The sequence below is a fragment of the Hylaeus anthracinus genome, unplaced genomic scaffold (genome assembly GCF_026225885.1).
Source record: "Hylaeus anthracinus isolate JK02 unplaced genomic scaffold, UHH_iyHylAnth1.0_haploid 11980, whole genome shotgun sequence".
NCBI classification, from domain to species: Eukaryota; Metazoa; Arthropoda; class Insecta; order Hymenoptera; family Colletidae; genus Hylaeus; species Hylaeus anthracinus.
This window is the reverse complement of record NW_026534328.1, coordinates 848,491-876,359: the sequence shown is the minus strand read 5'-3', so window position 1 is coordinate 876,359 and position 27,869 is coordinate 848,491. Positions and strand designations below refer to the sequence as shown.

Genomic DNA, 27,869 nt, shown 5'->3' with positions numbered 1-27,869 from the left:
ACCCCGGGCTGTTTTCCCCCAAAAAATTTGCCCCCCCCCCCCCCCCCCCTCGTAACACCGGCCCTGCTTATTATTAAACAGCACAAGGAATTCAGAGGTGACAAGGCATACTATTATACATAACATACCTGCGATTCGCATGGCATAGAATCGTTTCCAAGGTAACAACACTATACGACAGTACTCTACGTCATATGGATTACTACAATGAAGGTTGTAGCAACAGATTATTTCTTCATTCATCTTATATGAAATGAAGTTTAGTGAGAAACATTGGACTCTACAATAGTGAAAAAGTTTTTCCTCTAATTGTTGTTCAAGTGTAAGTAAAGTGTCCCTCGTACATCGTTTTTTTTTATTTTTGTTTTCATTACAAATACGATCTTGGCTCTTAAATTATACGTCACAGAATTCGATGTATAACCTATATCGTTAAGTAAGTAATGAATCTAAGCATGACGTTGAGCGTGAAATTTTGAAACTAGAATTTACTTCGTTTACTCGATACGTAAACGTAATATGTTTAGTAATAGTTCAATTGTATTTATCCTATTACACGATATCCTTACCACTAATGATGTCTTTTGTTAATATTTTCTTTATTATATATTTAATTTCTTTGGACATTAATATATTACAGACAGTGAGTAACTTTAATATTCGGACACTATGAGATTTTTACTTTGTTACATCATAACTTCGTTTCTAATAAAACAAATAAAAAACATAATCAAGTATTATATTAAGGTATATGTGTAGTAAATAATAGTAAAAGTTTTACTTACATAACTTACAATGGTTGTTAAATAATACGATTTAAACAAAACATTGTCTGATTTTTGTGTTACTTTAATATTCGGATACTTGGTAGTGTAGCACCTTTTCTGAGTGTTTATACAGAGTTACTTCGAGTTAGAACAAGTGTTTGTTTACAAACACAGTCAATTGTTCGGATGATACTAACAAACTTTATTTCATCAGTTATTCTTCGATAACCGTTACATGCACGTGTATAATGCCATGCAAAAGCAATACCACGTATAATATAAAACTTCTGATTTTTCACAATGCAAAGGGGAAATTATGTAGACAAATTGCTGCCATACTCAACATGAGTAAGAGTACAGCCAACTGAAGAAGTTGGATGCAAGTGATAAGAGGAAACTAATAAGAAAAATAAAGAAGGATCCTTCACTCAGTGCACCAAAATTAGCAACAGAGCTCTTAAACGAGACTGGGAAGAAGGTACATCCCCAAACAATCCGCAGAGCCTTAAAAGATAGTGGTTAGAATGGAAGAGTAGCTAAGAAGAAACTGTATGTGAATGAACAAAATCGAAAGAAGAAATTAAATTTTGCTAAAGAATTTGTTTTCAAGGAAGAAACATGGTGGAACGATGTCATTTTTACAGACGAAAGTAAATTTAACATTTTTGGATCAGATGGACAAAGGATGGTGTGGAGTAAGAAAAATGAAGAATTTAAATTTAAAAATCTAAGGCCGATTGTAAAGCATGGAGGAGGCAGTGTGCTTGTCTGGGGTTGTATATCCACATTTGGGCTGGGCGAATTAGTTTTTATTAACAATATTATGGATAAAAATGTGTATTTGAACATATTAAAAAATAATTTATACAAAAGTGCTACACAAATGAGAATTTTAAACACATTTAAGTTTTACCAGGGTAATGACCCGAAACATAAGGCATGCATCATGCAAGAATATTTACTGTACAATTGTTCAAAAGTTTTACAACCACCACCTCAATCACATGACTTCAATCCTATCAAAAATGTGTGGAATGAACTAGAGCGACGGTATCAGAACAACAACAATATCTTGAAAAGAAATGTTGAAACATCAGTTAAAAGAAGAATTGGACAAAATAACTATTGAATATTTAAAAAAAATCATTAGCAATATGCCACAACGTTTAACAGAAGTAATACAACAGAATGGCTACCCAACAAGATATTAAAATATATTATTATAAAAATTGGCCTCAAAATAAATAGTTTCTAAAAGTATCCGAATATTAAAGTAACGAAAATCAGACAATGTTTTATTTAAATCGTGTTATTTAACAATTACAGTAAGTTATGTAAATAAAACTTATACTATTGTTTACTAAACATATACGTTAATATAATACTTGATTATGTTTTTTGCTTGTTTTTTTAGAAACGAAGTTATAATATGATAATGTAAAAATCTCATAGTGTCCGATTATTAAAGTTACTCACTGTATATCATTTCCTTGGACATTCATAATAAACTTTTATATTTCCTTCCTGTTTTGTCGATGTTATGCTTAAACAACAAAAAATTGAATTTCACTTTTAACAGATGTCAAGCATTAGATTTTGTTTCATAAATAAAGAAAATTAATTCTAGCAATGGAGGAAGATGGTGGTAAAAGAATGAGAGGTAGAACTCGTGGTAGAGCACGTGGCAGAGCACGAGGTCGTGCTAGAGGTAGATCTAAGAAACAAGTAAAGGTAAATTTGTTTATCATTTGAAAATTTCAGTTTTTAACTGGATCTGTGGATTATGATTAGTAGTCTTTACTAAGCATTTATTGATTAACTTATTGGTTATTTGGATAAGTTTTAATTTGTTAAGAAGAGATGAAATGCACATATGTTTGAAATAGGTTATTGAAAGTGACGAAGAAGAGACTCCTCAGCAAACGGAGGAAACTCCGACAGAAGCAGTTGGAGTTGAATTGGAAGAACATGAAGTTCCACCAACGCAACAGCCACCTTTGGAGCAGCAATTTGATTTGGAGGCTGATATATCACAGTTGGAAGCTCCAACATTTACAACTATTAATAGAGGACCTCCTGAACCGATGCTCCGTCTAAGATGGGACCACAGAGTTAATCTCATTGGAGAGAAAGTGTTAAACCCCATGATACATTGTTGCGATAAGTGTTTGAAACCAATTCTTATTTATGGGCGTATGGTGAGCAACATTTTTATAACAAATATATGAGAAGAATATTTTTTAGTTATCACAATTTTGAAAAGTGAGCATAATACATCTATATTAAGTTTATAGAACATAATAATTTGGTTTGAGCGTAATGTTTATGCTTCTTTGCTTAATATTTACAACTTATTCAAAACTTTGTTATTTCAGATACCTTGCAAACATGTATTTTGCTTATCTTGTGCCAAGAGAGAAGACAAAGTTTGTCCTCGTTGTATGGAGAAAGTCTCAAGAGTAGAGCAAACTGGTTTAGGTACTGTGTTCATGTGTACACATGGAGGAACTAGGTATGGAAATGCTGGATGCAGACGAACATATCTTAGTCAAAGAGATTTACAGGTAATTTCAATTAGTCCCTCTTGGTTTTGAATAATTATATTTACTACATGAATAAATATCGTATAATTTGTACACAGGCTCATATAAATCATCGACATATATCAGCCCCACCGCAACAGGTTCAGGGAATGCAAGTTGATCCTCCTCAATATGTGCATTCTAAGTCAGATATAGAGTTAACAAAAGTTTCGTCGGTTGCTATACAAAATACTCGCATAAAATCCGTGCAATCACACATGGTACAGCCAATAATGGGAAATGATCCTAGAGTGAATTCAATGGTAAATCAGGCATCGGTAGAACACAGGCCACAGCATAGACCACAGGCATTGATATCAATGCAGAATTATTCCCAAAGTTCTGGACCTCCGCCACCAAGTAACGCTCCGTTAAGAACAAATCTGATAACCGTACCCATACAAGATACAGCCATAACAACGCACGATATGCATACGCAACAAAGTCATCATTATTATCCTCCTCCACCTCCACAAGTTAATTATGGAGGATATAATGTACCACCTCCAGTTTCACAGACACAACAGTACTATCAGCAGCCTCAGCACCCTGCTCAAGTATCTTATGTGCCACCGCCAACACCACAACAGCAACAGTATGTATCTTCAACGCCAACTTCGATAAGGCCATCTCCATCGGGATACATACAAGATCCATCATATGGTCCACCACCTCAACAACAAGCTCCACCACCTCAGAGTCAATGGTCACAGCACCAACAACAATTTTATAGATAAGTGAAATACCTCTACTCTGACGAACTTGTATACATTGTGATCAAACTGTTGTGGACGATATGCAGCAAGCAAAAATGGTTATAGGTACCATTTCTATAAATGAGCTGCTCACTATTAGGAAAAAATAATTATAAAATATTTTATACTTTTCAAGGACTATATATGCAGCATTAAATCGCTAAACTTATACAATACTACAGCAATAAAGTTGTTTTAATTCTATGAAGACATGTATTTATTTCCTACTCTCAGGTGTGTGGTTTCTTAGAAAGGGTTTGTTAGAAAATATTAAATATTTCTTTTTTTAATTAATATCAAAATGTTTTATACTTATTATTTATGTACAATTAACAGATTACTAAAAATTATAATTATATAAATTAAATTTTCAATATAATATTAATAGCCCAAATTAATATTTCTATTATTACATATATTGCAAAGCAGTTAATATTCGTTATCTCGTTCCATATACGATATAGGAAAATAGGGAATACAAATTTTTCGGTAGAATTTAATATTGTACAGGATTTAACGATTTTAACGTATGTACAAAACTCATTATATATAACATGTACATATATATAATGTGTAATTATTACATTGGGTACTTAAAATATATTTAGTGAAATCAACAAATATTCATTTATCCGCACACTTAATTCTGGCCTTTCGCTTTTCAGCTCTAGTCATATTTATAATAATAAATATTAATTGACTAAAAATCTTATAATAAAAGTACTTAAAAATTTTTTATATAAATTTTATTTAAGTGGAAGGCCAAAATGTGGATAACATACATTCTCAAACGACATATCTATGTCATACATAAAAATAGTTTTTAATCTTACTCCATTATCACACACATGTCAATATGTCTACAATCACTGCATCTTTATAGAGTCTTGTTCCCTTCGCATTTTACATCATGCCTCATTGTATTTACAATTTATATATGAAATATCCACATTGCTATACATTTATATGAACTACTTTCCATTCACCTTTCTATATATATACTTTTTTTTAAATAATATGTTTAAACTATAGTGATCAATGTTTAACAATTGTTTGAGAATGTGGTACACATGGCAAAAAAAAAGTTGTAACATGTATTTGTGGCACAGCTGTTGATTGTTACATTGTACGAAGTAGAAAAATAATTATGATATGATGTCACACTGTTTAAATACTTGTAATTAAAAAGCAACTGGATCTATATCCATCATTCGTGTGGTATGTCAAACAAAAATTGAACGAAACATTGAATATACTTAATGATTTAAAGAAAATTTAAGTCAAAGTTTTGAGGAATGGATTTGAAATTATCTGTAGCATATACTTAGATACAAATATAAATAGGATCCTAAAAGCAAACTGGAAAAAATTAATCGCAGTTAATTATTTGTGTCAAATAAATGTTGTCTAATTTTGAAAAATAATTAATAGCATTAAAAAAATAGTGATGTAAATAAAAAAAGAATGAGAACGGTGACTTATATCTGATAAAAATGATTTCTTGTTATAAAAAAAATAAAATATATTTTTAAAAATATTTTTGACAGAAAGAAATCATAACTTTGAAACAAGCTGCAAATATTTGTGTTCTATAATCATCTGATTTCAATGTATGTATGTATTATATATTAACGTTTTACGCTGTACAAAATATAGAATTGCAATCCCAATGGTATAAAATAATTTGTAAAATAGCATTAAAGAAGTAGTAACGTTTTTTTCAAAATTCAATCTGTCTCTAATTAAATTATTTTGTAACATTCTACTGGAAGCTGGACTGTTTTTTTTTATTCACTACTAATAGTAATGCACGTGTATCTTCCAGTTATCACTGAACAATATCGAAGATAAAATAATACTACAATTATGCAGCATCGACATCTATGTTCTTATTAGAAGCATTTACATTATTTATCACTTATCGATGTTACTCAGTTACATAAATAGTGTTCATAGATCTTAGTTTCAAGACAACGATTTTGTTGGAAAATAGAATCACAAGTTAGAAAAATTGATTTCGTCACATTTGTTTTGCTTAAGAATCCTCTAAAGACTGTATATTGTATTATTGTTAATATGGCTCTACAATAAATAGACAGATTTTGAAAATCATTTAAACCATAACAGTACATAATAAAAATATCACAAATTATACGTATATCCTACGTTTTATAATTACCCCGTAGTTGTAAATTGAAACAAAATTTGTTTGTTTTCTTCATGTAATTTATAATTAAAATTTTACGAAATGTTTTTAAAATATATACGCGTAGTTATATTCAATGTATTTCACCAAATTACTTAATACTTTTTGATAATACCAAAGAACAAACCAACTCAATATTTACGTTTTTAAGGACTGATTTTTAAGGATGGATATAAGAACTGATTAAAAGCTATGAATACCAAGGCACCGCTTGAGTATTATATTTTGTTCTTTGGATTTATCCAGGTATAATTAATAGCTGAGTGCTTTTTCGATAACTGTGCAATGTTGAAAACATTTGCTATTAATACTTTCTTACGTTTTTTTCCTTATCCAGAAAGATCTTACTAGAAACGGCCATATTATCAATATATTTCAAAAAACAATTTCTTTAGAAGTTTCCTAACACATTTATACATATACTTATTGAAATCAGTCTGTTTGATGTAATCACGTATTAGTAGAAGCGTGATTATGTATGTTTACACTAACTTGTGGGATAAGAGGTGATGCAAGAGGTTTAGGTGTAGTAGATTCAGGTATTGGAATCGAAACTGCAGGAGGAATTGGAGAATGTTTCTTAGTTCGATCTTGTTGCCATGGCTTTGCATGATCCTTACTTAACCTTTCAGTTAAAGCTTTTAACGCTAATTGCCTGAAAATGATTAAAATTATGTGTAATATACAAATGCTATTATGTTAAAATTTAATTTTAAAATGATTAAATTGTTAGCATTTTTGATTTTACTATACTACATACAGTACTGGACCATTTTAAATACAATGTTTACAATGCTCACATTTTCGTTTCTTATTCAGAAATCTATATTTTTACTAAAACTTATTAAATTTTCTAAGATTATTTATTATTACATTATCAATAAATCATTTTAGTGATTTAACAGCAGACAAACAACAATTCGAAATATCATAACATAGTCATTTGTCTGATATTGTATATAACTGTTTAACAAAATGTTATTTAAAAACACAACAAACCTTCTTCTTTCACTGTCATGTGGATCAATACCAGGAAGGTTAATAGTCAGACCAGGAGGTGCATTGGACATATCGAATCTTCTAACTACCTTTCTACAAATTCCAATACGTACAAAGAAACCATGTATCGTATTACTCACAACTGCTATTGGTGGTTGCAACACATTTGGAAAAAAACTACAATCAAAATTATCATTACAAGAATAAATATAAACTTGAACCTATCAGAAAATAATTAATTTACAATGTACCTTGCAAATGTAAAATTGTCTGCCATGTCACCACGCGTACCATTGTTATGTTTCTGATAAAATCTAAGGTATATCCACGATATCAATAAACCACTGAGAAACATAGTAGGATTAGTACCTTCCAATAATCCAAAAAGCCATAATAACACTCCCAAAATCCAAACCATTAATGGTATATTTCTGTTCGTAAACTTTCCTATCGGTGTTTTAACTAAAATATGATCTGGCATTATTTGTTTCACAGCTACCGCAACACCTACAAGAAAACGTAAACAATATTGTCATTACGCTAACCAATTTTATATGCTATTTTTCACTTTTATCTAATTATTTAAAATATCGATAACATGCATGCGGTATCGATAGGTAGCTGACAACAAAAATGATCACGCATTAGAACTATACCAGCAATATATCCAGTCAATCCATGGATGTGTATGTCGAACAGTAAATCTGGATCATTGGTACACATGTATAGAAATAAGTAGAATAGGGCTGACAGGACTGCGACGCCAAAATTAACGATTGCGAAAAAAGTCATCATTTCCATCGCACCCCACAGAGGTTCGATCAATTTACCGCAAAGCCCTACTGTGACAATGTCCACGCATACTTCCCAGAAGTGTATCTCGAGGAAACAGAAGGTAAACGCTGTCCATATCCAAAAAGCTGGAGGCAGTAAGTGACCTGGTGTCACGCTCAGAAGACGTACCGCTTCCGAGGAAAAGGAAAGGCAATAGGAAAACAGGACTACGACGCATATGAATTTCACACTGGTACTGGTGTTTCCTAAGAGGGCAGCGAATTGTTGTCTCAGATAGGGGATATTTCTACCTAGGCCCTTTATTGCTGCCATTTCTTCCGAGCAGCCCCCTTAACCTCTTTCCTTTGAATCAAAGTGCCACTTGCGCTGCGAGCTGCGACTTGACGTTTGCTACAAGCTACAAGTATAAGTTTATCAGACCCACATTGACTGCCTTCATGTCACTTCATGTCTTCATGGGTTCGCCAGTAAAATGCGAATTACGATTTCCCTGTTTGGTAAATATGAAAAATGTATCGTATATGGAAGAGCGTTGATTGTCTGGACAAATAGAAAAATAACCAAGGACTATTCAACAACAATTCACGACTTCTTCAATTCATTAAAATTCAAACTTTTCTAAAAGAAATGGGAATGATTAACCTCATATGAGACAATGATTAAAACTATAAGTTCAACATGATATATTATATGTTAACCTCCATTTAAATCCAAATATACCTTACAGCTGTGATCGCTAATACCCTAAGGAGGTATGCGACTTTAAATAATATAATTAAAAAAAAAAAACTGATAGACGATTTTTTTGGCAATCGATTTGAGAAAGTCAGAGTTATAGTCTGATGAAAGAACAAGAAATAAAATGATTTTCAAAGATGTGTAACAGTATGAATCTAACTCAAGGGTTAAGTTTTTAAGGTGCTTCGGATTGAATTGTAGTTTTCACTTGACTTGCTCCAGACGAATTCTTTTTCAGTGACAGAAATAAAGAGAATTGTGTGCTTTTGACAAAATCAATGAAATATTTTGATGAAACTTTCTATGACAATGAATTTTTAATAATTGTTTAATTTTTTCCAATGAATACAAGACTCTTAGTTCATAAACCCAACAGTAAAGCGTGTTCTCACTTATGTACATTCATAAAAGGGTGTAATCTATACGTTAAAAAAAAATGCTCTAAATATTTGAAACATAATGTTCAAATAAGAACAAGTACTCTGTGTTTACTCTCGGATATAAGATAAATTTTATTATGTATAAATCTATGTAACGACATATAATTCTCATTTGTCATATAGTTTCATAGAAGCTTAAATAAAAAAAAACACTTGTTCAATTTTCAAAGTTTTGCTATAGTAAGAATATTTTTTTAAATTTTCTATTGTTATTTATATTAACATTTCTAGGATTTGCCTATTTACAATGACCTAATATGGTATTTTCAAAATAAATTAAGGCTGCACTTTACTTTGGCGGACCTAAAATTTTTAAGTTTCTTTTACATAATCCTGTAGATTTTGTCAAGAAAAATCCGGAAATGTTAGTTTTAAGGCGAGACTAGGTCAGAAGTTATGAGCAGTTACAAGTGAGATTTTACCGTATTTAACTGACACTTTCGACGCCATTGGCTTGTAGCCATACCCAGTCGGTAAAACAGATTTACGATGGTGGCGGACTACAATATGTTAGTTCCAAAATCATATTAAATAAAACGAGGGTCTGTATATCATCGTTTTTGCCACAAAGTAGCGTTGAGTAGCTGATAGGCAACGTCCAGACTGGTTCGGAGTGCAATATAAAATACAATCTTAACATTTTACCGACCGGTAGCGGTTCAACATCCTATGCCTTTTTCACCGACCGCTCGGCAGCCGATCTTTCCTGGCACTGCGAATTGTACAAAAATTAAAAAAGTAAAAAAATTACGCCAAGTACATGAAAAAGTGGAGGACTTAAAGAGTAATCATAGAAAAATCGAAGATCCCCCCCCAAAAAATTCGAGAAAGTAGAAAAAGATGTGAAATCGAAATGAGCAGCCAGTTCATGAAAGTCCTTTTCGGTAAAGCGCAAGGTGACACTGTGTAACATAATATCAAATTCGGTGCTTTCCAACTATGCGCAGCTAAAATGCTGTGTTCAACAGTGCAGACGTTCAGACCCTAATGACAACTCATGTAAACTGACTGCTCCGCACTTTGGCGATGAAATGAAGCTAAATAGTGTATCAACCACAAACTGAGACTGTGTAGACATTTGTCTAGATGTCCATGGCCTGGAAGTCAAATGCTTGGCGTGGCCAGGCAAAGGATTCTCAGATCATCAATACCCATACTTTCTCTCTCGCAGACATTCACATAATTTGTCAGTTTAAAACGCCGACAATATGAATACATTTTCATTATTTTACATTTTAAAATAATTCTTATTCATCAAAACTTTGACCTTGCCTGGCTACGCCAAGTATTTGACTTCCAGGCCACGGACATCTAGGCAAATGTCTACACAGTCTCAGTTTGTGGTTGATACACTATTTAGCTTCATTTCATCGCCAAAGTGCGGAGCAGTCAGTTTACATGAGTTGTCATTAGGGTCTGAACGTCTGCACTGTTGAACACAGCATTTTAGCTGCGCATAGTTGGAAAGCACCGAATTTGATATTATGTTACACAGTGTCACCTTGCGCTTTACCGAAAAGGACTTTCATGAACTGGCTGCTCATTTCGATTTCACATCTTTTTCTACTTTCTCGAATTTTTTGGGGGGGGATCTTCGATTTTTCTATGATTACTCTTTAAGTCCTCCACTTTTTCATGTACTTGGCGTAATTTTTTTACTTTTTCGAAGTTTTTTATGGGGATCTCACTTCTTTTTACAAAGATAATTTGTATAGTGAATGACTTCAAATAATAGAAAATGGGAGATCAGTTTGAATACTTTAAGGTTTCAAAAGTATAGAGAACGCATGACAGGATGTCTCACTGCAAGAAATTTATTAAAGAAGAAATGAGATATGAATACAGAGATCAACTATTTCTAACGCACAATTTATTGTATTAAAATACAGTTCATATGTTCACAGAACGCATGGCAGAAAGTCTTGTAACAAATTTAAATAATGAGAAAATGAGAAAAGGAACAGAGATCCACTATTTGTAATAGATAATTTATTGTATTACAATAATATATAAAAAGAGAGGTCAGACTTAGTCCTTTAAGTTCTCAAAAGTACGCATGACACATGACAGAAAGTCTTGTTGCAGGAAATTTAAATGTTACTGATAAAGTGATTACATTTTTTCTTTAATAAATTTCTTGCATTGAAACTTACTGCCATGCGTTCTGTATACTTTTGGAAACTGAAAGGACTGTAGCTGATCTCTTTCCTATATCTGGCTTCAGACACATTATGTATATTGTAGACTCTAAGCTTACTATAATAGAAGACAAATGTATTTTTATTTTAAGTTCTACATTAATTTGCAAGTAAAATAAGGTTTGTATGTGTTATTTACAAATAAAATTAATGTCATACGAGTAATGCACAATTTACTATATTACAATATCAGATTCAGTCCCTTAAGTTTTCAAAAGCACATAGAACGCAATGCAGAAAGTCTTATTGTAACAAACTTACATGTTAAAAATGAAGTATGAAATGAAAAAAGAGTTCTACACTATTTCTAACCTACAATTTATTATATTATAATACCAGTTACAGTCTTTTATGTTTCTAAAGTACATACAACGCATCGCAAAATGTCTTGTTGCTAGAAATTGAAATGTTAAACATGAAATGAGAAATAAAGAAAGGGATCCACTATGTGTAATGCACAATTTATTGTATTAGAGTAAAATTCACAAGTATGCACAACGCGTGGCAGAAAATCTTGTTGTAACAAATTTAAATGTTAATAAATAAAGTGGGAAAATGTACAAAGAGATCCACTATTAGTAACGCACACTTTATTGTGTTATAATTCCAGTTTCAGTCCTTTGAGTTTTCAAGAGTACGCACAATGCATGTCAGAAAGTCTTGTTGCAAGAAACCAAATTTCACAAATTCAAACTGACAGTTACAGGTTAAAAATGAACGAGCGGCATGAGTAACAGCCATATTACAATTCCGACCGACGAGCCTTGCCGACTGATACCGAGAGTCGACGAATCGACGAACGGCCTTAGCTTCTATTGGCTAAGTGTTGACGAAAAATTCCTTGTCAAAGGAAAAGAAAAATGTTGCAGTTTTTGACACATTCATGATATGATATTATAATATCTCTGTCGTTCGTGGACCGATTTTATTGATTTTGGTTTTATTCGAAAGCTTATGTGCGATTTACATGAGAAAAATGCCTTTAAATTTAGAAAATATTGCAGGCGTGTTGAGATATTCATGAAAGAAATGTCAGGTTAGGTTGGAATGGTCCATCTCTCCTGTAAAAGATACGTGGTAGCTCCAACGCCAGTATATACGCGGTGACAGGTAATTTTTCATGTACTTGACGTCGAGATGCTACCGCGTCTCTAGATACGAGAGCTTACAGAGCAAAGCAACTTGTATCTCAATTCAAAATAACAAATACTTGCTAGTTACCGTAGCAGTTACCGGTCAGTGAGCGTTGGGGACAAAAAGTCGATTAATCGACTACCGGTCGATAAAGTGTTAAAATGGCCAATGTGTTTCAACAAGCTGATATGCATTTGAAAGGAGCTGTCGGTTCACCTTGAAAAAACTTGAATTGCTGAATACTGATGTTGCTTGCAGTCGAAATCTCGATATTATCGTCTCGCATGCGTAAGTAATCGTGTTTTATTTTATTTTAGGTCGATCAGTAATTGACGTTCAACGTTTTCAACCCTTTTTGGCGAATTGGTATAAATTGTTAAAGGCATCAACGAATGTCTTCCTTTAAGTAAAATTATCAATACGATCGAGTATTAGAAAGTTTGACGATGTGCGAAATTTACCGTTTGTTGGATAATTATACTGTGGATGTTCACGAATGCCAAAACGCGTTTAAAGCGAGTGACGGAAAAAAATCTCATTTACAAAGAACATTTACTATAAATAGCACTTACTAATACGAATTGGAGCATCTGTGACATGTATTATGAAATATTTTAAGAAGTAAATAGGGCCGATCGATAAATGCCTGGAGTTTGTCCACGCTGTAATCGCGAGGTTTACTTCGCAGAAGAAAAATTGGCTCTAGGAAAAGTCTGGCATACGTTTTGCTTTTCCTGTCGTTAGTATCGCAAAATTTCGTTTAACAAATTTAATATATATTAATTTTATTTTCTTTGAACATCTTACGAATTTTTGTGTATCGATCGAGTAAGATAGTAATAGAGAAATTTGTAATGCTCCGTAGGTAACTGTCGAAAATTGCTGAATAGTTGCAGCGTGGTGACTCATCTCGGTGAATTATTTTGCAAGAGTTGCTACGTTCATCTATCAACCGTAAATCATGAAATCAAAGGAATACCTAACTCGCCTGCAACCGTAAAGCTTTCAGCTCAGGACTCGTTGAACTGTTACCGGTGTAGCGGTCAAAGTTCTATCGATAACGTGTCGTTAAGTAGAAAACAACATTGCAAATTCGACGCGTGTAGACTTCGTGGCGGAGGTAGTGAAGTTGAAGAGACAAACGTTTCTTTAGACGAAGAGAAAAGGTATTTCTTAGAAAACGAATGTGCAAATCTAGGTATTGCCAATTTGATGACAACAGTTTGTGATCCTCCACCCAGCCCTACTGCAGTGACCACATGGTACAATCGACAGCATTCAAAGTTTCGCAGGTTCAAATCCATCATCGATACATTCCTACTTGTTCTAAAACTCCATTTGTTAACAAAACTTTCGTTTTAATAGTACACTACCACTGGAGCCGCAGAAGAATACCGTTATCGCGAAAGACTGTCCATACGAAGTACGGCAACAAGAAAGCGACCTGTCCGAGTTGAAGTCTTCGCTTAGCAATAATGAAATCGACGTCACAGACCCTTCGCTAAGGTACGAAATGTTTCGCCAATTCTTTATGCCTCGATTTGCTAAGAAATTGCTAAATTATTGGATATAACAGACTATTATCCTTATTCAGTTTCGATAAGTAAGAGGTCGGTAACATAGGTTACATCGGATATTGTAAAATCAAACTTTTCTTTTACCGTTTACTTCGTACTAAAGGGTATAGCCGTATAAGGGGGTCAAAAGTGCCCTTGAGCCAAATTGATCAATGAACATATCACTTAATACAGTGTTAAAAAAAACGATTTGTGCTAAGTTTCAACCCCGTACTCTTACTGGAAGGGTAGTTACAGCGCAAAATGCAATTTACAGTTTAAGTTGTACATCTTTTGTTCCGCTGTATCAAAAATTTTGAAAAAAATTATAGGTATTCTACTTTATGGTGTACATGTTTGTGAACTTTTTCAGAATTTTTCACTGCAAAATAGATTTTTAAAAAATTCGAAAAGTTTAAAAATAATTCTTCTTGATAGAAATGATGAAATGACCACATTTATATTTTTACACTGTTAGTGTTTTGTTATGGTTATTAATCTATAATTTTTTCAAATTTTTGGAAGTGGTGGAACGATGTTGGGGAGAAATCAAAAACCGACATTTGTTAATATTATTATTTTAATTTTTCATGTAACCATGTTCATATTGTGACAGTTTTAATAGCTTATTATCGTTATCAATATACAGTGGGTGTAGAATGTATTCGTACACCCATCAATTTACAAAAAAACTTTTGTGCGAAATTGTAGTTTCTTAACTTCTTTTTTTATAATCAATGATATTTTACATATTCTCGGAAGTCTCTAAGATAGATATAGTTCAAACAACATTTACTAGTTAATATAATTTGTGAAATTAACAAAAAAATGCGAAAAGTGGGTAAAAGTATAGAAGCAATAAGTATTTGTACGATTCTTATGCCGAACCATTTACAGCAGAGTTTGTAACGTAAACACATTAGTTTATTGCTCCGTGAGAATTAGAAAACATCAAATTTCCAGGAAAGTACTTTTAAACAGTTGTGCGAATATTTATTGCTTTAACACTTCTAACGATTAATTGTTTTTTCCTTGTTAATTTCGCAACTTACATAAATAGCTATTTTTTTTTGTAATCTATTCTAGAGATTTCCTAGAACATGTAGAATGTCATTGTTTATAAAAAATAAGCTAATAAATTACAATTTTATACAGTTTTTTTAGAAATTGATCGCTGTACAAATACTTGCTACATCCACTGTATGATTTTTTCAGATATTTTGTAGAGGTGTATCACATACAAAGAAATTATAATTCGATATTTCCTTTCGTGCGTAGAACAGTAATATATTCGGGTTTTTGATATTTTTACTGCATTGAATGGTTATTATATACATGTTCAAAATAGTATGTATCAATATGTATCAAATAATATAAAACTTAAAATATTAGAAAAAATGTCGAAAAAGACCAATGAATACTTAATTTTTAGATGAGTCATTGTTGTGAATTTAGATATGCCAGGCTTATTCTATGGACTTGTTTTCTTTGCTATTGAGATTTTCAGTGGGTATTTTGTTATTTCGTTTATTTACGTTTATATTCAGGAGAACTTTTAGTTCTCATCGATTAACAGGAAATTCTGAGTTTCTTTTGCTTTTGACGTATAGCAATTGCTTTTGACGTAATAGCAATTGACGTATCATAAACCGATGGAGTTGGGTTTTCCTTGGGAAGTAAGGCTATTTTGAAGAGTCGTGCTGATATGGCCGGAACTGTTTATTTTATTGTATAAATAAAGAAAAGTGAACATTGTTCAAATGGATACGGGAGAAAAGTCAAAACTTACATACGGAATTTGATCGTAATTCTTAAAATCTTAACTTGTCCAATACATGTAAAACTACTTTTAATATGCATACAACGACCATACAATGGAATAATATCAACTACCTGAATATATTACTCCTCTGCGCACGAAAAGTTAGAAAATATCGATTCAGAATTTTTTTGCATGTGATTCACCTCTCCAAAAAATCTGAAAAAAATTATATATATTGATATTATAGTATATTGATAACGATAATAAGCTATTAAAACTGTCACAATATGAACATGGTTACATGAAAAATTAAAATAATAATATTAACAAATGTCGGTTTTTGATTTCTCCCCAACATCGTTCCACCACATCCAAAAATCTGACAAAATTATAGATTAATAATCATAACAAAACTCTAACAGTGTAAACATATAAACGTGGCCATTTTATAACACTAGTTTACAAAATAAAAAGAAAATGTACATTCAATGTCACAATTTTTTCTCCTGTATTTTGGCCTACTAAACTCGAAAATCGCAAGAAAAAATTTTTCTATGGATAGGTTTTTTTATATGAATTTTTGCATTTTTTTCGATTTTTTTCAGACATACGTTCACATTTTAGGCCATATCTCGGGTTAGAAACGTCCGATTGAGTCGCGCAAGACGCCATTTGAAAGGTAATCAAATTTCCAACAATTGCTTTCAACATTATTTTCCAATTGAGCCAATATATATGAGAAACTTTGATTTTTTCTGCTAAAATAGAACATGAATATTTCTTCCATCGCCATGGAAAAATAGAAATTTTCAAATTATGTCCAGTTTCTTATAGTTTATGTATAGATCACACTTTTACGAAGAAAACCAGCTGTTATTGAAAAAAATCTATGGATAAATACCGGAGTTAGGAACAATTGAGTAAAGGTACAAAAATCCCAATTTTACTCTGTTTCTGTATTTTTTAATTAATTTTGTATGAAATAATTTCAGCCTTTGCTTTGTCTTCTGTCATTCGTTGGGTTCGTTTCTCTGATGAGAAACCAAATGTAGTCTCCGCCCCCAAACCCCGGACCGGGGGCAGGCACCCGGACCCCCGTATTTTCACTGTATGAGTAAAGATCGTGCGTGATACAAGGTCTCTTAACAAGTTTGAACCGTTGCAGTGTGTTTTTATATGCTATAGATAGCGTGTTCGAATATGTAAATGTATGATTTTTATATGCTAATAGCTTTTTAATAAAAAACGTCCGATGGCTAAAACCTCTTGGGTGTTACTCAGGAGAGTGCCCTTGACAACATATGTCAAGGTCAGGGTCATCGTAGCTGCCTCCCCTAAATGTAAGGTTTACCTAAAAAACAATTGTTGAAAATTCGATTACCTTTCAAATGGCGTCTTGCGCGACTAAATCGGACGTTTCTAACTCGAGATATGGTCTAGAATGTGAAGGTATGTCAGAAAAGAATCGAAAAAAATGCAAAAATTCATATAAAAAAAACCTATCCATAGAAAAACTTTTTCTTGTGATTTTCGAGTTTAGTAGGCCAAAATACATAAGAAAAAAATTGTGGCATTGAATGTACATTTTGGCTGTAAACTAGTGTAATCATAACAAAACACTAACAGTGTAAAAATATAAACGTGGTCATTTTATTACTATTAAACAAAATTATTTTTAAAAATCCATTTTGCAGTGAAAAATTCTAAAACAATTCACAAACACGTACGTCATAAAGTAGAATATCTGTAATTTTTTTCAAAATTTTTGATACAGTACAACAAAAGATATACAGCTTAAACTGTAAATTGCATTTTGCCCTGTAACTACCCTTCCAGTAAGGTCACGGGGTTGAAACTTGGCACAAATGGTTTTTCTTAACACTCTATTAAGTGATATGTTCATTGATCAATTTGGCTCAAGGGTACTTTTGACCCCCTTATACGGCTATGCCCTTGCCAGCACGGCTACGGTACAACGATATAAAGTTTTCTTAGCGTAGATATTTCCAGCGCAGACAAAACTCGAGCGACGACTACCGATTGGACTAATAAAATTAAAAAATACGAAATTCCACCAAGACGAAAGTTTACGTATCCGCCGGTACCGCCGCCTCGAAGTCCGTTGCCTTCCCGACGACGAGTCTCGTTCTGCGACGTCGTCTTCGGGGATACGCGCGAAAACGAGCAGAATTGTATCACGAAAATGCAGGATGTTCGTCGTAGGCCTTGCTGCAATAACGACGGTAACGAGGAATTCAAGGATTCGTACGACATTTGGCAAGCGGACGAACCGGCTGGTAAACACGACGGCGGATACGAAAATGTCGATTTGAGACAAACGGAGGACACCAGCAGGATGCATTTTGAGAAATGTGCTTCGGAGTGTTACGACGACGGCGAAGAGACGTCGAACAAATGCAATGACACCGAGAAGAACTGTGAACAAGACAACTCGGAGCCACGTGGGTACAGAATAATGAACGAGAAAGACGATGCGTCGTCGAGGGAGGACGTCATGGCTTGCGATCATCAAAATTGTTCGAATTCGTCGAACGTGCTTGACGATAACGAACGTTTGAGGGGGGGATGCGGAGGTGTGTGTGGACCATGCGCACCTCGTCCTAAAGTCGCTTGTGGAGTAGTTAAAGTGGTAGAAAGTCCTTGCGTCCACTGCATGAAAAGTAAGAATTTCGCAACTGTAAATTGATCAGAGTCGATTTTCCAAGAAGAAATTTTAATATAAACGAAAATGAGACTTTTGTTCTCTAGGAGAACCGGAACCTTGTCGCGTTATTCCATCCTGTTCAACCTGTTCATCGCCGTGCAGCGATAGACGGGCTTGCTGCTCTCTGGCGAACGAACGGCCGATTTGCAAGAAAACGATCATCAGATGTCGTCCGTCGTGCACGAAAGAGCCCCAGACCTGCGCCGGTAGTGGATGTTGCGGAAGCGGATGTCGCGGTGGTTGTGGAAAGCCTGGACAAACGTGTATGCCGTCGAGACCTTGCGCGGTTCCACCTTGCAGACCTTGTTCGCCTTGTTCTCCACCGCGACCATGTCCCCCGCAACCATCTTGCTGTTGCAGCAGAAAATGTGGAACTTGTTGTCCAAGTGGCGGTAGCGTGTGCTACTGTCGGTAAGGAAATCTCGATTTTGTTGCTGACGTCAAATATAATGTTTTCTGAATGTTCGACATGAAAAATAATTATCACTCACGCTTAGTTTTCATGATGTAGTTATGGCAAGTTTTGAGTAACACACGCTTTCCTGCGTGAGCATCGGGTTGCTTGTTGTCAGGGGCTTTTGAATCAATTGAATTCGGAACATGGAGATTTTATTGATAGAGTAGGGGAGCCAGACCTCCGGCCGTACCACAGCTAAAAAGAAAAAGAAAACAACTCTCTTAAGATGGCAGGACCAAATCAGCAGAATCATATCGGACTTAGTGGAATATTTAGTACTTATTTTGTACTAATTTGTACCACCAACAATAATTTTGTTCCTCGTACCGTTTTCGAAAAATCGTGGCGCTGCTAGCTTAATATTAAGCTAGCAGGACCACACGTCAAAATTAATAAAAATGAAAAAATTAAAGTGGATACATTTAGTGCTGTACTAATTTGTACCACCAAAAGAAATTTTGTACCTGTTACCGTTTTCAACAAACTCGTGGGGCTGCTAGTTTAACGTTAAGCTAGAGGCTGAAAATGTTTAAAATTAATATAAATGAAAAAATCAAAGCGGATATATTTAGTACTGAATTTATACTAATTTGTACCACCAAAATAAATTTTGTGCCTGCTACCATATTCAAGAAAATTGTAATATTAATATTAAGCTAGCAGCGCCACGATTTTTTCGAAAACGGCACGAGGTACAAAATTATTGTTGGTGGCAAAAATTAATACAAAATAAGTACTAAATATTTCACTAAGTCCGATATGATTCTGCTGATTTGGTCCTGCCAGCTTAAGAGAGGTAAAGAAGACCATTGTATTCAAAAAATGTGTAACCGAGGGATTTTGCTGTAGATGGAAAGTCAGGGTACGGGTCGTTTGAATAAATCAGGCCGTTTACAAAACTTAAGATTATGGTTTAATGAATGAGAAAAGTAGTAATGAACAGTTATATATACAATATGACCGGACATTCGGTCTACGGGATCGGGTCCTTAGTGTTAGCCTGAAACATAACAATCAGAGCACCCTATATGTAAGTTTACGGCGGTGTGTCGGGGGGTATGTGTTGGTGCAGGTGCTACCCGATTTACAATTACCGATTGTCCCCTTAACGGTGGAGCGCCTACCGTTAGGGGTACAATTGCCGTTTGAACGGCTAGGCACCGGAGCGCCTAGTGCCTGGTCGGTCGTATGGCTCGCACGGGGTAGGTGTGTGCGGACGGGGTCGGCCGGCTCTCTTCGCGGTGGTGCGCTTACCGTGAAGAGGGCAGGTTGGCGAATCCTGGAGCGCCAGGTATCTGGCAACCACTGCCTGATACTACGGTGTCGTCGCGGTCGCGGCGCGGGATATCCCGTCTCTTTCACGGCGGAGCGCCTACCGTGGAGAAACTGGGAACTACTCTTCGTTTCGACTACGGGGCGCTAATAGTCGATCCTCGGGGTCGGGAGCTCCCTGTATCCTGGGGCACCAGGGCTATAGCGAGAGTCAACTCGTTGCGTCGTACTCGGGATATCACCTATTAACTGGAGGCACCTAGTCAGCAGGTGACTTCTCAAGTCGGAGCACCGAACGGACTGTCTTCCAGCTTCCCGCGTGCGGCCTAATATACCCGTCTCTCGCGGCGACGCTAGCGCCGCCGTGGATGCGCGCGTCGCTTCGTTCGCGATTGCGCTTGCGCGAGTATGCCGCGGATGGCCGGGTCGCGGTATTTGGGGGATATTCGTCGCAAATGTTATAAAAGATGAATTCAAATATTTTGTTTGTAATTTTATCGTAAAGATCATTCAAAAACGCACATTTTGAAAAAAAGCACATCTTATTTGGTCAATTTTTGGAAGAGTTATAGCCATTTAGAAAAACGCTGATTTTTTTTTTAAACTCGTAACTCTTTTTTGGTTGATTAAAAAAATCTGAGAAAATCACAAAAAGATGTTTAGTGGGGTGCTGTAACATATACAAAGGGTATAGGCGGATAAGGGAGTCAAAAGTGCCCTTGAGTCAAATTGATCAATGAACATATCAATTAATAGAGTGTTAAAAAAAATCATTTGTGCCAAATTTCAACCCCACACCCTTACTGGAAGGGTAGTTACAAGGCAAAATGCAATTTACAGTTTAATCTGTATATCTTTTGTTGTACTGTATCAAAAATTTGGAAAGAAATTACAGATATCCTATTTTATGACGTAAGTGTTCTTGAATTTTTTAAAATTTTTACTGCAAAATGGATTTTTAAAAAAAACGTGATATTTAAAAAAAATTTTTTTGAATAGAAATTATAAAATGGCCACGTTTATATGTTTACACTGTTAGAGTTTTGTTATGATTATTAATCTATAATTTTGTCAGATTTTTGGATGTGGTGGAACGATGTTGGGGAGAAATCAAAAACCGACATTTGTTAATATTATTATTTTAATTTTTCATGTAACCATGTTCATATTGTGACAGTTTTAATAACTTATTATCGTTATCAATATACTATAATATCAATATATATAATTTTTTTCAGATTTTTTGGAGAGGTGAATCACATGCAAAAAAATTCTGAATCGATATTTTCTAACTTTTCGTGCGCAGAGGAGTAATATATTCAGGTAGTTGATATTATTCCATCGTATGGTCGTCGTATGCATATTAAAAGTAGTTGTACATGTATTGGACAAGTTAAGATTTTAAGAATTACGATCAAATTCCGTATGTAAGTTTTGACTTTTCTCCCGTATCCATTTGAACAATGTTCACTTTTCTTTATTTATACAATAAAATAAACAGTTCCGGCCATATCAGCACGACTCTTCAAAATAGCCTTACTTCCCAACCTTACGTTCCCAGCCTTCCCAAGGAAAACCCAACTCCATCGGTTTATGATACGTCAATTGCTATTCACAAGCAAAAGAAACTCAGAATTTCCTGTTAATCGATGAGAACTAAAAGTTCTCCTGAATATAAACGTAAATAAACGAAATAACAAAATACCCACTGAAAATCTCAATAGCAAAGAAAACAAGTCCATAGAATAAGCCTGGCATATCTAAATTCACAACAATGACTCATCTAAAAATTAAGTATTCATTGGTCTTTTTCGACATTTTTTCTAATATTTTAAGTTTTATATTATTTGATACATACTATTTTGAACATGTATATAGTAACCATTCAATGCAGTAAAAATATCAAAAACCTGAATATATTACTGTTCTACGCACGAAAGGAAATATCGAATTATAATTTCTTTGTATGTGATACACCTCTACAAAATATCTGAAAAAATTATATATTGATAACGATAATAAGGTATTAAAACTGTCACAATATCATCATGGTCACATCAAAAATTAAGATAATAATATAAACAAATATCGGTTTTTGATTATTCCAACATCGTTCCACCTCTTCCAAAAATCTGAAAAAATTATAGATTGATAATCATGACAAAAGACTAACAATGTACAAATATATTCGTGGTCATTTTATAATTTCTATTAAAAAAAATTATTTTTAAATATCACGATTTTTTAAAAAATCCATTTTGCAGTGAAAAATTCTGAAAAAGTTCACAAACATGCACACCATAAAGTAGAATACCTGTAATTTTTTTCAAAATTTTTGATACAGCGGAACAAAAGATATACAACTTAAACTGTAAATTGCATTTTGCCCTCTAATTACCCTTCCAGTAAGGATACGGGGTTGAAACTTGGCATAAATGCTTTCTTTAACACTCGATTAATTGATATGTTCATTGATCAATTTGGCTCAAGGGCACTTTTGACCCCCTTATCCGGCTATACCCTTTCAGCCACATTAAAAATGGTCGTGTTCAAAAGTGATCGATTTGCCATGCAATGTCCCATATATAAATATTATATATATTATGTGTATACAGTGGGTGTAGAATGTATTCGTACATCGATCAATTTCCCAAAAAACTTTTGTGTGAAATTGTAGTTTATTAACTTCTTTTTTTTATAATCAATGATATTCTACATATTTTCGGAAATCTCTAGAATATAGTTCGAACAATAATTACTAGTTTATGTAATTTGCGAAATTAACAAGAAATTGTAACATAAGCACATCAGTTTATTGCTTCGTGGGAATTAGAAAACATTAAATTTCTAGGAAAAATAACTTAAAAAATGCTCTAATAAAAGAATGAAAGAAGGTCCTACCCCAAATAACATCGACATTCATGATATTTAATTTAATACCTAGAAGGTTGCAGTAATTATAAAATCAAAAGGAAATGTTTAAGGTAAATTTCGTTTTCTTTTAAAATGAAATTTTAAAAATTTAACACTTATACGAATACTTATTGCTTCTGTATTTTTATCGATTTATTGTGTTTTCTTGTTGATTTCTCACTTATACAAAATAATCTTTTCGTAGAGATTTCCAAGAATATGTAGAATATCATTGTTAATAAAGAAAAAGTTAATAAGTTACAATTTTACATAGTTTTCTTGGAAATTGATCAGGGTACGAATACTTTCTACACTCACTGTAAATATTTTCCGAGTTTGGACATCGATCCTAAACCTAAACGGTGATAATCATTTGTGCGGTTAGTTCGAAGAGTCCTGTGTGCCGCGTGAATCGAGTTAGAAGGTGCAGCGCCGACAGAGCGGAAACTATCGATGAAGGGTGTTGCAGACCGAAAGTTGGATGTGAGTGCCTCGGTGGAGGTCTTGATTGCCAGCGCTGCGGACGAAAAGTGTATCAAGCTGAAATGCAGGTAATCTCAAGTAATCCGAGTTATCATACTTTTCCATCAAATCACACTTCGAAAGCCAGGTTAATAAAAAGGAGATTTATGAGTAGACCGTGAATATTTATGCATGTCAGGTATGCAAAGATTATATATGCCAATTATATGCCAATTAACAGTAGGACTTGGATTAACTTGGGTTCGATTATCCGGTGTACTAAGAGTACCTACTTTATCTACATGTGGTAAACGTAGTGATTCTGCAATTATCGATAATCGATAAAATTTTCCTTACGAGTTTATCTGTGATTCGCCGTTATTTTTAATTTTTAATTATCGAGAGTAGTCAGAGTTAATCACATATTGACAGATGAGTTTATTTTGTACAAAAAATAAGGACTTATTAATTTCTCCTCAGATCTTGATTATTCGGTAGGGATTTGTCTAACCTACTGTGGTCCGTATCGCGTCGGTTAATCCAAGTCCTACTGTAGTTTTCTTTTTGTAAGTCTCTTTGCAATTAAATCTTGTTAACTATTATTCTTTATCGCTTACGTTGGTTTCTATTCCCATAAGATCGTGTCCGGCATACCGTTTCACAATATATGCTTCAGCTGCTACTGCTGTAGGAAACCCTTGGAGCCATTAACGTATCAAGAAAATTGTGGAGAAATTTACTGTAAACGTTAGTGTGTATACAATTTGCAAATAATCCTCTTTCCTTTTGAAAATCTCTGTGTATTACGTATTGACGATTATCGTTGATTAAGACAGTTTTGAGGATACAGATTCCATCTGTTTTTTTATTTTTTGGCTATTTAGAATGTTATGTTCGAAATTTTGGACCACAAGGATATGGGTATGGCGTGGGACCAGGAGCATTACAGACTCCCATGTGAAGCTGTTAAACCACCCTTAGACGTTCAACAATAGTAAACTCGGTCAAATGTAGTATCTTAAACTGTAACGGAGATATTCTCGTCTGCTTGTGATGTTGTTTTCTTATCGAACGCTTTTGTTTCAATTTATAAGTGACAGTTTTTCCTTAGTAGTTTGTACAAAGCTATTTTTATAATGCATACATTAAAGCACAGTCTGCGAAATAGTGTGTTCGAAAAGCGTCGTATTTTAGTATAATTGGGGATAATAAGTTACTAATGAACCCTAGAATATAGTCGCTGGTGGGGATCTTGTGAGGTCGAAAACCGAAACAGCAGTTACTTCTTTATTGGCACAGGTATCTGATCCCTACGACGGACAGGGATGTCGTGGCTCTAAAGTAATGCATGCTTACGTTGCACGCCGGGACCTCAAGTTACGAGTTTGTTACGAATGTGTCGAATTTTTCCAACCTGAAAAGACCAAAAATTCTTGACGACGATAGGTTAACTAAGTTCCTACCTATCACAGTATTTTCAATAAGTAGAGTCCTTTTATACATTGAGGAGTGTGCTGCAATAAGGAAGTAGCACCATTTTTTCCAATTTTCCTCCTTCCTTAAGGGTGCGCAGGACCCAGAGCCAAACTCCGAGTTGACTTCAGCGACAGTTGCGGAAAAAGTAGGAAACTCCGAGATAAGGACAGAGAGGGCGATACAACAATTGGAGGAGAGACGAGGACAGGGCGATTAGGCTAGCATGATTCTTGTTAAGGATATTGAAGCAAAGAAGCAATATTTTCTAATAATTTTGGTTTTAATATATTCGTTACACTTTGGCGGATGCGACTCCAAGGCCTGATTTTGCAATTTTGGCCTTAAAACTTTATAAGCAATAAAATGAAAATAGCAAACATATTTTTATTGCTTATAAAGTTTTGCCAACCAGTAGAGAACAATTGCCTCTGACGCAAGTTAAAAAACCCCTAAATTTGGCTTAAAAATCCCTAAATTTTTGTTTTCCCCTAAAATATTTTATTTATTTATTTATTACAGTTTTTCACAAATAAAGATATTTTATTTAAAATTTAGTTGAATATAAATAAGTATCACTATGTGTAAAAATATAACAATATTTACATGTGTCATATATCTCCTAAACTAGATGGTCAATTAATTCAAAATATTAACGGGGAACAAATACCTTAAAGAATGGCGCTGACATTTAAAAAAACCCTTAAAAAATTCTAAAAAATATGTCTCCCAAAAATCCCCCTAAAAAATTTAAGCCCCTAAAAAAATCCCCGTTCATACGTTTCCCCTTTAAATTGGAGGCAAAACCCCCAAGTTGGCAACACTGGGTAGTAACCTTCCAAACTGACATATGTGGCACAGATACACACGAATGTAAGCTTCGGCGTCCTTTCGGTAAAATTATCTGTAGCGCCCCTTGGATTTCTCTTTTTTCTTTATTAATTTGCAATATCTAAACAAAATACATGTAATAAAGGGCCCATAATTTTGTTAATACGGCCCTGCTTTTAAGTCGGTGTATTGCAAAACAAAGAATTTTCTACTCTACTCCGTCTTCTATCGTAAAATGTAAGTTCAAAAACTGACAAATTGGTATTCTTTTCGGTAATTCTATAATTGTGAGAATCAGTCACAATATTCCAACATATAACAAAATAATTTATTTATCTAAGTTATTTACTGTGAGAGTTGGTTTAGGAATGAGGTAGAGCAAGGAAGGTTGGTATGCGTGAAGAGGAAGTAAGATTGGTATGCGTGGAGAGGGAGTTAGGTTGGTAGTGTGTAAGGGAAAGAGATTAGAGTGAATCAAGTTAAAAAAGAATGTGCGTGGCATTAATGATGTCTTAATATACTAATCAATTATTAAATATATTAATTCCAAAAAGTGTCTAAATTTGTTCCACTTTCCCACTTTTATCATGTTACTTCTATGTTGATTTCTGGTCGAAGTACCGGAGAGTTAAATAACAAAAAACAATAACAAAAAATTTAATCTCGGATAGCATTAAGAAAATTTGAAGTTTCTTACTTTTTTTCACTAACTATCATAGTTCCCTGAAATATAGTCGCCAGCAACACTGGTGCTCCTTCTTGCTCCATTTTTCTGGATTACAAGTTCCCACACGAAAGCGCGCACATTCTGAACCCGGCGAAATACTGCTGATAGAAGCACAAGCTGGAGAGAAACGGTGTCGAATAAAAAGATATTAAACTCGATAAAAAATACCAAAGCTGGGAACTTTTACGAAGTTGTCGAAATTATGAATTTAACACTAGGTTTGCCTTAACACGTTGACTCCCACGTCACCCATTTACGGGTGGCAGGACTTTTCACTAAAAACTTAAATCAACTAATTTTGAAGATGAAATGTTAAAGAAAATAAACCTGCATAGAATTCACAAATTTGGCGAAATTGCAAAGGAAAGTACTAGTTTCAATTCAACAAAAATAAGTTTCAGTTGTGTAGGAACAAAGTGATAGGCCCATTTATATGAAAATTTATATTTTCACGAGTAGTTTGGCATCCAACGTGTTAACAAGTGAAGTCGATTTATTGAAATTAATTGAGGCTTGGACAAAAGTGAATCTGGATGTATGCTTGTCATTTTATATGGATAAGAGTCAACGCAAGCGGTTGGCGAAAAATAAAAATGCTTTCTGTATGACAGGATTATAAGACAACGTAAGTTGGAATAAGTATATCTAATAAGAAAGAATATGAATATATATATATTATACATGATGGAGCCCATGTTAGTCGTAACCTTTAAGTATATAGACATGGAGGAGGATTGTCAGCATCGAAAGTGTGTCCAAAGTCTGTGTGAGAGAGAAAGCTATAGAAAGATATTTGTCCTCTCTGCGCATGCGTCAAATACATCATGAATGCCATGTTATAGGTTACATTGGCGGGCTGTGTCCGTAAAAAGAGTATATGCACTCATTATCCACACTAAATGTAACGTTTATTGTAGAAAAATATGCGCATAGTATCTATTAGAACAATTCATAAAACTGAAGTGCAGGGTTTCTATAGATATACAGGGAGTCCGAAAAATGTTGTAACACCTTGAAAGGAGTGGTTCGAAGGGTGATTTGGAACAACTTTTTCCTTAGCGAAAATGTCCAAGGCTT

General features: G+C 34.1%; 3 protein-coding genes across 15 annotated transcripts in view; 2 read left to right on the top strand and 1 right to left on the bottom strand.

Annotated features, from left to right (window-relative positions):
- Nucleotides 1–89: 89 nt before the first annotated feature.
- On the top strand, nt 90–4,308 carry LOC128897132 (E3 ubiquitin-protein ligase Hakai). Of its 3 annotated transcripts, none has more exons than XM_054160841.1 (5): nt 90–322; nt 2,395–2,498; nt 2,654–2,965; nt 3,143–3,331; nt 3,409–4,308. In XM_054160841.1, exons 2-5 carry the CDS (start codon nt 2,397–2,399, stop codon nt 4,084–4,086), a joined length of 1,281 nt encoding a protein of 426 aa, XP_054016816.1. In that variant the 5' UTR covers nt 90–322; nt 2,395–2,396; the 3' UTR covers nt 4,087–4,308. The 3 variants fall into 3 exon arrangements, with proteins under 3 accessions (XP_054016816.1, XP_054016817.1, XP_054016818.1); XM_054160842.1 differs by lacking the exon at nt 90–322 and adding an exon at nt 406–436; XM_054160843.1 differs by lacking the exon at nt 90–322 and adding an exon at nt 470–643.
- Nucleotides 4,309–4,458: 150 nt separating this feature from the next.
- Nucleotides 4,459–10,611, bottom strand: LOC128897136 (transmembrane protein 115). Its single transcript, XM_054160849.1, has 4 exons — nt 7,966–10,611; nt 7,561–7,816; nt 7,310–7,486; nt 4,459–6,965 (listed from the first exon to the last, which is right to left on the bottom strand). Exons 1-4 carry the CDS (start codon nt 8,414–8,416, stop codon nt 6,761–6,763), a joined length of 1,089 nt encoding a protein of 362 aa, XP_054016824.1. The 5' UTR covers nt 8,417–10,611; the 3' UTR covers nt 4,459–6,760.
- Nucleotides 10,612–12,439: 1,828 nt separating this feature from the next.
- LOC128897126 (uncharacterized) overlaps nt 12,440–27,869 on the top strand; it is a 37,932-nt gene continuing 22,502 nt past the window's right edge. The window contains exons 1-10 of one of the 11 annotated variants that reach the window (XM_054160823.1): nt 12,440–12,758; nt 12,932–13,353; nt 13,480–13,780; nt 13,856–13,906; nt 13,980–14,120; nt 17,943–18,613; nt 18,702–19,068; nt 23,685–23,850; nt 24,400–24,508; nt 24,646–25,475. In XM_054160823.1, coding sequence (XP_054016798.1) covers nt 13,257–13,353; nt 13,480–13,780; nt 13,856–13,906; nt 13,980–14,120; nt 17,943–18,613; nt 18,702–19,068; nt 23,685–23,850; nt 24,400–24,508; nt 24,646–24,722 — 1,980 coding nt within the window. In that variant the 5' untranslated portion in view covers nt 12,440–12,758; nt 12,932–13,256 and the 3' untranslated portion in view covers nt 24,723–25,475. Of the gene's footprint in view, nt 12,903–12,931; nt 13,354–13,479; nt 13,907–13,979; nt 14,121–17,942; nt 18,614–18,701; nt 19,069–21,624; nt 22,194–23,684; nt 24,522–24,645; nt 25,476–27,869 lie in introns of those variants that run through there. The other 10 variants (XM_054160817.1, XM_054160820.1, XM_054160819.1 and 7 more) reach the window with 10 other exon arrangements.

What these genes read in the sequence shown, in the direction of transcription:
- LOC128897132 (XM_054160841.1), top strand. Translation starts at nt 2,397, where the DNA reads ATGGAGGAAGATGGTGGTAAAAGAATGAGAGGTAGAACTCGTGGTAGA. An exon ending in TTCTTATTTATGGGCGTATG is followed by an intron (nt 2,966 to 3,142) that starts GTGAGCAACATT and finishes TTGTTATTTCAG; the next exon opens with ATACCTTGCAAACATGTATT. An exon ending in TTAGTCAAAGAGATTTACAG is followed by an intron (nt 3,332 to 3,408) that starts GTAATTTCAATT and finishes ATTTGTACACAG; the next exon opens with GCTCATATAAATCATCGACA.
- LOC128897136 (XM_054160849.1), bottom strand. Translation starts at nt 8,416, where the DNA reads ATGGCAGCAATAAAGGGCCTAGGTAGAAATATCCCCTATCTGAGACAA. An exon ending in GACAATTTTACATTTGCAAG is followed by an intron (nt 7,487 to 7,560) that starts GTACATTGTAAA and finishes TTTTGATTGTAG; the next exon opens with TTTTTTTCCAAATGTGTTGC. An exon ending in CATGACAGTGAAAGAAGAAG is followed by an intron (nt 6,966 to 7,309) that starts GTTTGTTGTGTT and finishes AATCATTTTCAG; the next exon opens with GCAATTAGCGTTAAAAGCTT.